Source organism: Podarcis gaigeae (assembly GCF_964106915.1).
Source record: "Podarcis gaigeae genome assembly, chromosome: 5".
Lineage (NCBI taxonomy): Eukaryota > Metazoa > Chordata > Lepidosauria > Squamata > Lacertidae > Podarcis > Podarcis gaigeae.
Window position 1 is genome coordinate 90113124 of NC_139681.1, and position 13383 is coordinate 90126506.

At 45.0% G+C, this 13383-nt stretch overlaps 1 protein-coding gene across 6 annotated transcripts in view; it reads left to right on the forward strand.

Moving 5' to 3' along the window:
* Positions 1–13383, forward strand: part of KCNMB2 (potassium calcium-activated channel subfamily M regulatory beta subunit 2) — a 313774-nt gene that overhangs the window by 208579 nt on the left and 91812 nt on the right. The window contains exon 1 of one of the 6 annotated variants that reach the window (XM_083739926.1): positions 1448–2839. The exons of 4 other annotated variants lie outside the window; for them this stretch is intronic. Coding sequence is in view for 1 of the 2 variants with exons in the window: in XM_083739923.1 (XP_083596049.1) it covers positions 5163–5254 (92 nt within the window). In the remaining variant the exon portion in view is untranslated. Of the gene's footprint in view, positions 1–1447; positions 2840–4945; positions 5255–13383 lie in introns of those variants that run through there. One more of the 6 variants, XM_083739923.1, reaches the window with a different exon arrangement.

Genomic DNA, 13383 nt, shown 5'->3' on the forward strand with positions numbered 1-13383 from the left:
TAGATAGATAGATAGATGATAGATAGATAGATATAGATAGATATAGATAGATATAGATAGATAGATAGATAGATAGATAGATAGATAGATAGATATAGATAGATAGATAGATAGATAGATAGATAGATAGATATAGATAGATGATAGATGATAGATGATAGATAGATGATAGATGATAGATAGATAGATAGATAGATAGATAGATAGATAGATGATAGATAGATAGATAGATAGATAGATAGATAGATAGATAGATAGATGATGATAGATATAGATAGATAGATAGATAGATAGATAGATGATTGATAGATAGATAGATAGATAGATAGATAGATGATAGATAGATATAGATGATACACCCTACACTCATTTTCACAAATGAATGCATAACTTTGTTGTTGTTCCAACATATTGGGGGGTGTATGCTTTTGGCGGGGGTTCATTCCTTCTCTCTCTCTCTCTCTCTCTCTCTATCTATCTATCTTATTTTTGCATTGTGCTCCAAAAGGGATGCTCTTCTTGTTTTCTTAAGTGACACTTGCAGCAAAAGGCATGGGGGGGGGAGCAGCCTTTAAAAATAAATGTTTCCAGTAAATAAATTAATGAAACTCCATTAAATTGTCTTTGGAACCCCTATCCCCTTCAAAATAAAACCCAGGAGCCATGTTCAGGAGTAAGGAGAGGGTGGGAGAGAGGGAAGGGCCTTTGGGCTATGGGATGTAAATTGATATAATGTGGAGAAGTTCAGAGCATTCCGCTTCTCTCTTCCTAATGACAATTCCAACACTGGCTCACCTTCCCTCTCCTGCACAGCTCTTAAAGGTACAGGAATGCCACCAAGACTATATCTGCATTCTCTCTCTCTCTCTCTCCTAAAGGCGTGGATTGCAGGTGCCATGGCCTACTTGAAACCAGAGAGTTGTTAACCTCACTTTGAACCAGCTTTTATATGACAACATGTCTTCTCCCAGGCAATGTCAGCCTTTAACAAAAGCAAGCTTGCAGTCTGGAGGAAAACATTGAAGAGGCTGTGATTAGGCACACAAAGAGAGGGGTCAGCTGGTACACTAATTGCCCAGGAAGCGGGTTACTAAGCAGCACCTCCTAACCCAGTTGTTATTCCCCGGGGACGCCACCATCCACTCCAACCTTTGCAGCCTGCTGTCTGCCTTGCTCAAGACCCAAATCAAAATGTCTTGTTACTACAGACGCAACAGACGCAACAGCACCACCCTTTCTCATCTTATAGCAAAATGGCAAGCAGAGGGTCCAAATACTGTAGCATTTGATAACAGTAAGCTGGTAGTTCATCTCCCCTCCCCACACAGTCCCCCCCTCCAAAAAAAAAACCATGTAGGCTTTCCCAACCAAATTACAGATCAGGAAATGGGTGTTTCCCTGCCTCATCCTCCTCCGCGCAATGAATTTACACAGCCAACAGGCATGCTGGATCCCTAGGTAAAATGTACCTAGGCTACAATCATTCTTCATTCTCACTGTATTTTATCTTTAAATCGGGCCCGGTGTGTGTGTGTGTGTGTGTGTGTGTGTGTGTGTAATCATTGGAGAGGAACCGCTAGTTACCAAGGAGACTCCTAGATGAATCAGAGAGACTGGCTGGTATCTTCTTTAATTCACGAGACCATAACATTTTAAAGGAGAGGAGGAAATACGATGCCAAGTCTGAGAGAGACGAGTTTCCCCTCCCACCATCAGCACCAAGGATAGCTCCTCTCGCTTGTCTTGCGATGAGAAGGCGTTAGCTGGCGGAATCGAGGAACAGATTACGGCGGAGTGAAGGGGGATTTCTCCGGGTCGCTGTTTGGTTCGGGGAGAGAACAAAAGACAGGAGACCATTCAAGGGCAAAGTGGTCCTTATGGAGCTGGCAGGAGAAACAGCTGAAAAGCCACGTTTCCCACCCAGGAAGGAAGACCAAGGCAGAGAGTCCGGGGAGCCCCAGAGATGCGTTGGTCTCGTCGTCGTTCTGCACCCTCGGCGCTCCTGCGAATAAAGACCCTGCCCTTTCTTCGTGCACTTTTCCACGGCTGGAGAGAGAATGGCGCTACCGGGTTCCTTTAAAATCCTGAGGAAAGACCCTCATCTGTATTCAGCATCGGGAGTTGTCGCCAGCCTTTCGGAAGGTGCCGGCCGCCGCTGCTTGAAATCCTGGCAGTGAAACGCTCCTCTCGGTGCCTGACTCGGACACAGTTTCACCAACTGGCAGGTGAAGTGACAAGTTTGGCAAGGGACAGAGGGACTTGGCTTCACCACAACACCAGCCCCGACATCCCTTGCCTGCCAGAGGGGGTTCCCATCATGTCTATGAAGCGTGTGAAGGGCTCGGGCAGTAGGAGAGATGTAAACACAGCAGGGTGGCGTTTTCAGAAATGTTGCAATAGACTGGGAGCCCCGTCAAACAAAGTTTGGCTGAAAGAAGCTCGGCTTTTATAGACCCCTTTCAGCATCCAGATAGTTTCTCTCTCCCGAGCCCACCCCTCCACCCCCCTTACAAATGGATTGGCGTAGCTCCTTTTAAGAACAATCTTGAACTTTATTTTATTTTATTTTCCCCTCCCTTGCCATTCTCCCCACCCACCCGCTTTCCCGGTTGAGAAACAAATTGTTCAAGGAAGCATCATCGGAATGTTGAGAAAAGCACAAAATCATTCTAACCGCTAGAACTGAAGGCTCAGGGAAGGATCCCACATGGAAATCGCTTGGTTTCTCATCAAAGGTGACAACTACAAAAGTATGTAGATTGAAGGGAGGAAAATCACTGTGTGTGTCAGAGTCAATTGAAATCTCCATATTTGGAACAGCTGGACCACCGTTGCTAAGGTAACGTTATCAATTAAAGATTTCTTAATACATCAGGACACAGTGAAATGTATCAGCGTGTGTGTTTTGTGTGTATGTGCATATATATATATATATATATATATATATATATATATATATATATATGATAAATTGAATGCCTTCTAGGAATGGGATGTTATTCAACGATACTGACCTCCCATTATTAGGCGTGTTTTACAATATGGATTTCTAGGATGGGAAGATCTGGTAGGAAAGGCAACTAGTGTTAGTTAAGGATTCAAATCAAGGACCTTTTTTCAAGGCAACTATTTTGAAGTGCTTTTGTGACATGTATAATACTCCCTGAAATGAGCTGCCTGTAGCATTTATGATCTGAAACGAAAGGCTAACCAGATTAGAAGGAATAATGTTTCCGTGATGGGCATTGTGAGGCTTATTGCTGGTAGAATAAAGTAGTCTGGTTTTTATCATCTTGGTCTGCAAATTTGGGTAAGAGGAAGGTTGGAATTGGTGATAGTTAAAAACAGCATTAGAATGTTGAAAATCCATGAGGAAAATGTGAAACCTTTACTGCACACCAAGGGAAAGCACAATAAAATTCCTAGCAGTAGCCAAAAGCTGATCACTAATTCCCTGTTGTTTTCTTTTCTTTTAAATGATATATTATACCTGCTTTTAGAGAAAGACTGCAAGTTCAGTCTATGACATTACAGTTCATCATCTAAGGCATTTCTTATTTACCTTCTGGCTAAGGGGACATGAACTTAGAATATACTGGCAAATATGTCTGGTCTCCCGAGTTTGACAATATCCTAAGTTTTTGCTGCCAGACTTTTTCAAAGACTTGCTTGTTTTCTTTTCACTTGATGACAGTGTGTTTCAAATATATACTTACCAGCACTTAACTCTCATGTAGGGTCAGCAGTGCTTTGATGTGATAAGCAACATCCCACCTTAAGCAGGTTTACTCAGAAGTAATTTCCCTTGAATTCAGTGGCACTCACAGCCTAATCCAACGCATGCTTGGAAGTGAGTCACTTATTCCCTTGTGAGCAAGGTTGGGGTTGTAGGCTATCTTTGAGTAGCATGCAATTTCTCCTGGCTAGCAAAAGTTAATTTAATGCTTGCTCCGAACCCCCCTGCCCTGGAGACTGGTTGTGTGGTGCACAGGCATCAACAAGAAATGTCACCAATTTCACTGTGTCTTAGCTGTGACTTTCTTTCTTTTTTGCCATGTTGAAACATTTCAGGGGTGAGTGGTTTGTTTGACATGGAAAATCAGCTGGAGTATGGAATACTTTTGTGTTTTGCCCCAAGGTCATCTAGAAAGACAGAGAAGTTGGTTTCAGGTGAAGCCTTGGCCTCTAGCTCAGAGCAAAAGATTGAGAGGCCCACTAAACTCATTTCGTCTTCTGACCTTTGCCAAGTTTACAGCAGTCTAAAAGCGGCAGTGGAAGTTAGGGAAAGTTGAGCACCGAGAAGCCAAATGCTTAGACTATGTTGTACATGTGCCTGAGTTAATGAGAATTGAGTGTGAGTACTAATACAAGAGAAACCAGTTGCCCATTTAACTAACTTCTAAGGTCGGGGGAAAACTCTGTTTACAGGTTTTGTTTATCCTTCACTGTACCTCAACCTATCATTTCTGTCTACTTCAGGCATCTGACAAAATTGTTTGTTGCCTACAAATTCCACACCGAAACAAGTTGGTTAGCTTTTATGGTTAGCCATGAAGCATCTTTTGTTTGATATACTGATTCTGAAAATTTCTCTCCTTTCAGCCTGATCTATAAAGTGTGGCATCACATTTGTGTTTGTTACAGAAAACAAATGTTCAGATTTCCTCCCCGCCCCCTTTAATATATATTCTGAACTTAGGGGAGATGGACTCCTTTCTCTGCATTTTTCCCTCCACTAACTTTGGTGTCAGTATAGAAACTTCCCCAACTCCCCGTCCCCAATGAGCCCCCTGGTCTGAAAGATGATATGCACTGCTGTCTCTGCTATGCACGACAACAGCTATGGCAGGGGGGTCTCTTGGGATTGATCTGGCATGTTAAACTGCTGGGTTTGGATGGTTTTGCTTGGCAACTGACCCAATGTGAAAATCTTCTGAAGACCAATCAAGAGGCAAGGTCATCTTGTGAGCCATGCAGTTGCTGCATGCTGCGCTGCCTAGCTGAAGACTGGCACGTGGGTCCGGGTTCACTCATTTGAGAGGCAGCATTATCAGCTTCTAGAGTGGAGGAGAGAGCATGCCCATTTGGGAACTGGCTTTCCTGGGTGATACGGGTGGTCCTTCAATGGACTCTGGTGGGAACTCATTCCCAGCCTTGCTCCGATGCCAGAACATATTCCACTCAAGAAAGGCGCAACCAAGGAAAGGAAGAGATCACCAAGAAGACCCAACTTGCCTGGCCCTTCTAAACACTGGTAAATATCTCTCTCTCCCTCCCCTGCTTCCTCCCTCTTTCTATCCCTTGAGCCTATGCTAGCTTTTAAAAATATCTCCCTAAAATTGGACATCCCTCTTCAGGACCATTGAGAGCCTCTACGCTGCTCCACGGGAGAGTGCACATTTTCACAAATGATGCTAAGAAGCTTTTGCACGGGGAAGTTTTACGTTGACTATAAATTCTAGCCAAATGTAGGTTCTACACCGAAGTCTGGAAGATAGGAAAGATTGTGCCAATACCAACTGAAGCATCATTTGTAAAAATGGCCTGCGCACTACGTCCTTGTGCAGCTCCTTTTTTTTTCAGATTGATGTGTTGTCTTGATAGTCTAGGTAAAATGGTGGTGGTGTGAATGGTGTGAATATTTTTGGAATAATGAAGAATTTTCCAATGAGGGACACTTGAGTCTTGAGATGGCGGAGAAAGCAGAGAATGGAATGCGGGTTTTCCTGTTTCACCAATTTTGGCATAATTTGCCCACCTGAGTGGCTGTGATGATAGAGTGAATGGCAGAGAAGTATATAGTGAATTTCAGGCAGGTACGTAGGGAGTGTTAATGTATATGGTAATTGCTCAGAGGAACAGAGTACTTATATTTTAACATGAACCATTACTCAAGCTTGTCTATATGTTATTGAAATTGGACTGTTGCCTCTAAACCTAGAAGCATTGTGCTGGATTGGGACTTGTGATGAAGGAATGTCACTCTTCATGTGTTCAAGTGTGCTCTCTTCTCTGTTAATATATCCCAGGGCTGAGTCCTGGAACTGAAAACAAGGTCTGGAGCTGACCTTTAATAACCTTCCATTCAAATTAAGTGTTGATTGAAGTAAGAAAAAACATTAGATCATTGGCACCAAATGATAGAGCTTGTCCTTCCGTTATAGTGCTACTTCTGGAGAAATACTATTCTGCAAGTACCTAGTTTTGTATGTAGTACACCACATGTACAATGTGGTGTAATTGGATTGGGCTAGGGATATCTGGGTTTAAATCATCATGGAGATGGTGAGAGGTCACATAGGAGAAGAAGAAGAGTCAAAAGTTTACAGCTGATATTATGCATCCATTGAAACTGCTTAGGTCAGAAGTCAGGGAACACAAATGTTCTGCTTAAGATGTTTGATCATTTCACAGGTGCAAGTCATCACCTGAAGTTGTAATCACCAAGCATTGAGCATGCAACTATGTGAACTTGCCCTCTATCCCTCCGTTCAAAGGATTTAGTTTCTCACAGTCCATTGTTTTGATGGCATCTCCAACCTATTTTATGGAGCAATGCAAGGGTCTCCCTGGGTAAGATGCTTGTACCAGACTTTGCAAGCCACATAGCAAAAACTCATTTAACATATCACCTAAATGACTGAGCTATGAATCAGAAAATCCTGGATTCATATCTTGCCTCTGTCCTGAACTTACTAGAAAGCCTTAGGATGTCACTATCTATCAACCTCTGCTCTCTCAAGTCATCTACCTACATAGGGGATATAAATGTACACTTAGAGGCAAAGGTTTACTTTGCCTCTAAGGCAAAGTGAGGGAAAGGGCAAAGTGAGGGAAAGTGAGGGAAAGGGTATAGAAGAGTTTGGATTTGATATCCCGCTTTATCACTACCCGAAGGAGTCTCAAAGCGACTAACATTCTCCTTTCCCTTCCTCCCCCACAACAAACACTCTGTGAGGTGAGTGAGACTGAGAGACTTCAGAGAAGTGTGACTAGCCCAAGGTCACCCAGCAGCTGCATGTGGAGGAGCGGAGATGCGAACCCGGTTCCCCAGATTACAAATCTACTACTCTTAACCACTACACCACACTGGCTCAGTAGTAGAGCATCTGCTTGGCATGCAAAAGTCCTCAGGTTCAATCCTCAGCATGTCCAGGTAGGTCTGTCTGGGGATATCTTCTGCCTAGAACCCTAAAGTGATGCTGCCAGACAGCATAGAAAATTCTGAGCTAGATAGACCAGTGGTTTGATCGAGTATAAGGCAGCGTCCCATAGTGTGTGAAATGACTCTTGGAAAACTTCCCCTGTGCTCCCCATTCAGTGACAAGTTGGTAGCACCCCGCAAAAGTCCAGCGCTGCAATCCACTAATTCATTTCTTGTAGGAATAAAAACTCTTGAGATATGCACAGTTCTTCCCACCCATATTGGTTGCAGGATTCCCTGTGTTACTGTCGGTCCTCAACCACAAGTTACATGCAAGGATGCAGGCATGTGTAGTATGCCTGTCTACTCAGCCAGCAAACGTAATGAGATCTTTTGCTCAGAGTCATGGTGTACCATGGAGAGATTACATTATACACTAGTTTGTGGAGTAATTAGTACTCAGTCAACATAACAGAGCTTTGAATCAAAGAAGGTACAGTATTATTGCAAAGCCAAAACATTGATTAATATGCGGATTGTTACAGAATTTTAAAAGGTTGGTTAAGCAACCAGAATTCAAATCAGACCAGCAGCATAGTTACAGCTAAGACAGTGCAAAGTCAGAAGGCTCACCTACCAAATATGGAGAAAAGGGGGGATTGAGAAACACCAGGCAAACAGAGTCTAATTGGTATAAGGGTGGGGATTAGATAAATACGTGCCACTAGCAACACCAGGGCTAAGCTTGGGAACTGGAGGGAGGGGAAAGAGTCAAGATTTTTGAAAAGGAGAGGGAATATCACCTCCCCTGGGCCAGATAGAAAAGATGGGAAGCTGAGCCTGGAAGTTGTTCTTGGCATAAGACTAACAAGGGTTCCTGGGGTCAGTTGCAGGTGGGATCTGGGGTGAGCTGAGCCCTGCAGATGCATTGTGTAGCTTCCTTGTGGGGCTGGCATGCAGCAATGCACTCCCTGGGATCCTAACTAACCCATGTGTAAAACAGCAAACATAGAGAAGGGAAGGGAGACCTAGTAATCAGGGATGGAAGGGAGCCATGCTGTCTCGACGAAGGGGGTTGGAGCAGTATGAGTGTCCCATGCGTTGGACCCTACAAGAGAACACCAAGGCCATGTTCATCCTGGCTCAGCCAGCTGATCTATGGACATAGCAGAGAGGGGTGGAAGTTAGGCTGGATCCTCATTCAGCTCCATCGTATAGCAAGGACATTTAAAGGCTTGTTTTCCCACTGCCAAGCTTAGGGAGAGCAGCTGCAGCAGCACTGCTGCTGAATGGAGTACAGATCAGGTGTAACTTTATCGTGGCTTAACAACACCGGCTCTCTTTATGCTGGCATCTTGTGTGTAGGATGGCTCCCAAAGCCATCCTAAAATATGTCAAAGCTCTTTACCCACAGGGTCCAGGAGCACTAAAACACACAGTAAAGTTCAATACACACATGCAAGTATTTATAAGTGTCAACCAGTAAAACACTCAAAAGAAACACAAGAGACTCAAAACAAAATTACTGAGTTTGAAAATGTTAAGCGGTATAGTCTAGTGTTCAGCAGTGGGATAATGCTAGGGGGGGAGAGATACATTTCTAAGAAGCATCTAAAAAACACACTACATTGGGGTAGTCAGTGTGACACCCTCGAGATGTTGTTGCACTACAACTCCCATCAACCCCAGCCAGCATGGATGGTGGTCAAGAATGTTGAGAGTGATAGTCCAACAACATTTAGACTAGAGGGCATCGCATTAGCTATGCCTGTACTATGGACTGTGCCTTCTGAATGGCAGGAGGGGGTGTGTTACAGAGGACAGGCAGTGGTGGACCTACAAGCTTGAACCATCATGGGGGCCCCTTCGCAAGCAGCAACGAGGTCTGGCTAACCACTGTGATCTTCTTCAATGGGGTTGTTCCATGACAGATCACCACACCTTTACAATGTCTGTTCTACTGATTCTCAAACTTTGGGATTGTCGAAATATTTGCAATCTTGAGGAGACACCTCAGAGGGCCTCTGAGGATGTTTGCAGGGTCCAGGTTACTTCATATGGGGAGAGGTGGTCTTTGAGCTATTGTGGTCCTGGGCCATTTAAGCCCTAATGGGTCAAAATATGGGTCAATATGCTCAAACCAGCTTGCCCCCGGGGAACAACCTAACCCCAAATTCTCTCAGTTTACAGACCTTCTTCAGAGGCAGCCCTACATATAATGCATTGCAATAATCTAGCCTAGATGTTACCAGAGCATAGACAACAGTAGTTAAGCTACCCATGTCCAGCTGTCCAGCCTCCTGCCATAGCTGATGGAAGGCCACTCCATGCCACAGAGGCCACCTGAATCTCTTAAGGAGAACCTGGTTCACTGCCTCAAGTGCCTTAGGGAAGGGCAAGAGAATCATGTAGATTTTTTTTAAAAAAAGTATACTGACATAGTGTGTGTCTCACTTATATGACTTTCCCCCTTTTGCTCCCAACTGGAATGGTCTCTGTCTGTCTCTATCTATCTCCAGCATCTTGCTAAAGGCTGCCAGTATCATATTGCTCACATGGAACCTCTTTAAATGCATCTCACATTTTCCCGCTATGCAGGTGCAGGCGCTGGGAGCAAATAATCAAGAGATGTGAGCCGCTCTCGGTGCCGTTGAGTCATTTCTCTCACACCCAATGGGCCAGTGGGGACAAACTTGGGTAGCCAGGTGTCATGGCTGTCCTGCTACCTGCCGCGGACTTTAAGGCTCGCTAAGTCCATTGATCTTGCACATCGCAAGCGTGTATTTCACTGGAAGCTGATCTCAGACAGCAGTTTTGCTGTTGGCGCTATTATTATCATTATCATGGCAGAGATGCAAAACGTTTTTTTGAAGAGATCTCTTTAGAGCTCAAGGGGAAACTAGAGTCAGCTAGATTGAGGGCTGAATTGATGAAAACATAGTTGTGCAGATTTAGTCACTGTTTCTCAAGACTATAGTCTGTTAAGCAGGAAGAAGAGAGAGAGTTGTGGCTCCCAATCCAAGCTGTTCGCCGGGATGCCTGCGATTCAGACATAGCATAGTGGTTAGAGTGGAGGGCTAGGAGACCAGAGTCCAAATCACTACACAGCCGTGAAGCTCACTGGGTGACCTTGGGCCAGCCACCCTCTCTCAGCCTAGCCTACCTCACAGGGTTGTTGTGAGGGTAACATGGAGAAGGGAGAACCATATAAGCCACTTTGAGCTCCTTGGAAGAAGGCGGGATGGAAATGCAATAGGAATTAATAAAAATTAACTTCATCCAGCATCTCACTAGAAGTGCACGGGCAAGCCATTTTTCTCACAGCCTTATCACCCCATCTGTAATATAAGGATAATATTATATCACTGGCCTACCTTACAGGGGTATTGTAAGTCATGCTGTCCCTAGGGACAGTCTCTGACACAAACTGAGATGTTGGCTGTATATAACTTGGAGCACTGGGAGGGAGTGTGCTTGCATTCTCTATGCTGGGCCCATAGGAATGTATTTTTGGCATACAGCTCAAAGGAGCTCTCAACCACATGCTTTCCCTTCCATGACTAATAGGCTTCCAGAAGATTTTGATCAGAGTTGTACCCCTCTCCCTCAGTGCCAAGGCTCCAATCTGGTGCCACCCTGGTGTCCTTTGCAGAGAGACTCGCCTGGCACACGCATTGTGGCCTTGTTGACACCAGGAAAAGACCTTTTCCTTTCTCTGGCTGTAAATCTCCTAATCATTTTTTAAAAAATGTTTTGAGTCCATAGATGTTTATTGAAGCAAGAGGCTTTGCTGGTGCTGTTCTGATTCACCTTTTGTTGCTGGTTTTTATTCCATGCTGGTGAGAGGATTTTATGGTTTTATTAATCTATTTGATTGTTTTGATGGTCAGCTATTGAAATTTCTTGCCACCGGGTGGCCTATAAATGCAAAGTAAATCCAACTCAGGTCCCTCTCACAGTGAATTTTAGTCAAAGAGAAAATGGACGTCATCATGACATCCATTAATGAATCACCTCTGGAGATATTTTGCTTGGCTAGACTATGTAAGTGGTTGAGCACATTACAAAATGGTTTCTGGACCATACTTTGCTTGCCAGAAAAGGGGAGCTGGTAGTCAAGCGAGTCATCAAGCAGGCAAAGTTAGCTGCTCTCCTCCTTACCCACTCAGTCTTTTCCTCTGAGCCATCAGGAAAGGATGACACAGACTCCAACATGTTGAGTCTCCAAACCAGGACGTGCGCCTTCCTGCCTCTGATCCTGCATGAGTCATGTGACCCGCACAAGATCATGGAACCCAAAAGATGTGCTTTTGGGGGGAACATGCTCTCATAGTATTTTGGGGTACCATGCAAGATTGTGGCCCTCCAAAAATAGCTTTTTCTGGGGCGAGATCTTTGTGCGAAATCTCATGAGAGCACAGCAACCCAAATGCCCACTCTGCTCTCACATGAAAAAAATTGGATGTCCCAGTTTTCCCAGGACATTTGCAGGGTATGGGATAGTCCAACCTCAGCTGATAATGGTGCACAGCAGTTAGCGAGACCTGTGCAGGTGCCCAGCCTAGGCAATGCAGAGTGCCAGATGTGCATGTAGGGTCTATACCAAAGGTAGGGATCCTTTTAAAGCTTGAGGGTCACACTCTGTTCTGGGCAACTTCCAGGGACCACATGCCAGGAGTGGGTGGAGAACCAAATGTAACTTTGACCTTGACAGATTGGCCCATTTCAACCCAATTGCTCATGAACGTGTCTGAATGATCAATGCAGACAGCTTCCTGCCCTAAGCAACTACGAGGACCTGAGCATCTCACCTTGAGTGATTGCAATGAGACTGTTTATGACAGAATTGTTTCCTCAATGAGTAGGCAAAGGTGTCTGAAATCTCGCCACCAGCACCTGATGGAGGGGTCAAAAGCACCAGTCACCAAACTTCAGAGACATCCATGTATATTTAGTGAATGCATGCCCTCCAACATTTCTCCGATGAAAATAGGGATGTCTCATTCCATAATGATAATTTTACTATTTATACCCACACCTCTTACTGGGTTGCCCCAGTCACTCTGGGAGGCTTCCAACTTATATAAAAAACATGATAAAACATTAAACATTTTAAAAAACTTACCTATACAGGATTGCCTCAGGGGTCAGATAATTCCATACCCTCCAACATTTCTCCAATGAAAACAGGGACGTCCTAAGGAAAAGCGGGACATTCCGGGACCAAATCAGAAATCGGGGTGGCTTCTCTAAATCAGGGACGTCCCTGGAAAACAGGGACACTTGGAGGGTCTGTGAATGTCTGGGTGAGACTACATTTAAAAGGAAAGGCCTAGCTGTCACTAGTTTCTCTTTCATTTCCCCAGTCATTGTAATAAGGCGAAAGATGGATCCTTCAAAACATATTCCCTTTTTAAAAAAAAACAAAACCCTGTCTCTCCTTCTCTGTAATGCCTAGATAAGCCATATGGAGCGAACCACAGTAAAAGGACAACACTGTCTGCAGAGTAGGATGGCAACCGGGCAGGCAGGCAGCCAACTGGAAAAGCAGCGAGGATAGAGAACCAGGGCAGTAGGCCAGCCCTGCATTCTTCACGGAAATACCAGATGACCTTTAATACGGAGACTGGCAGTGCTACAACGCATTCCTTCCCCCAAGCACAGCCAAAGCACACTCGCTCGCCTCTCGGTTTATCTGAAGGAGCTGGCGGAGGCCGTGGTTGTAGACTGCCGAGCTCTCAAGGAGATGGGCAAAATGACAGGCTCATCATTTCCGTTTGGATTCAGTCAGCTCTGGCAGAGTAGAGCAGCTGCTGACACTAAGGGCTTTTTTTTTTCGCACAGGGGATGGCTTAGAAAGCATCCTTCTCTGCTGCACCAGAACTGAAGTCCCTATCTGCACTACACATTGATAGCAGTATTAAAGGTAAAGGTACCCCTGCCCGTACGGGCCAGTCTTGCCAGACTCTAGGGTTGTGCGCTCATCTCACTCTATAAGCCGGGAGCCAGCGCTGTCCGCAGACACTTCCGGGTCACGTGGCCAGCGTGACAAGCTGCATCTGGCGAGTCAGCGCAGCACACGGAACGCCGTTTACCTTCCCGCTAGTAAGCGGTCCCTATTTATCTACTTGCACCCGGGGGTGCTTTCGAACTGCTAGGTTGGCAGGCCCTGGGACTGAGCGACGGGAGCGCACCCCGCCACAGGGATTCGAACCACCGACCTTTCAATTGGCAAGTCC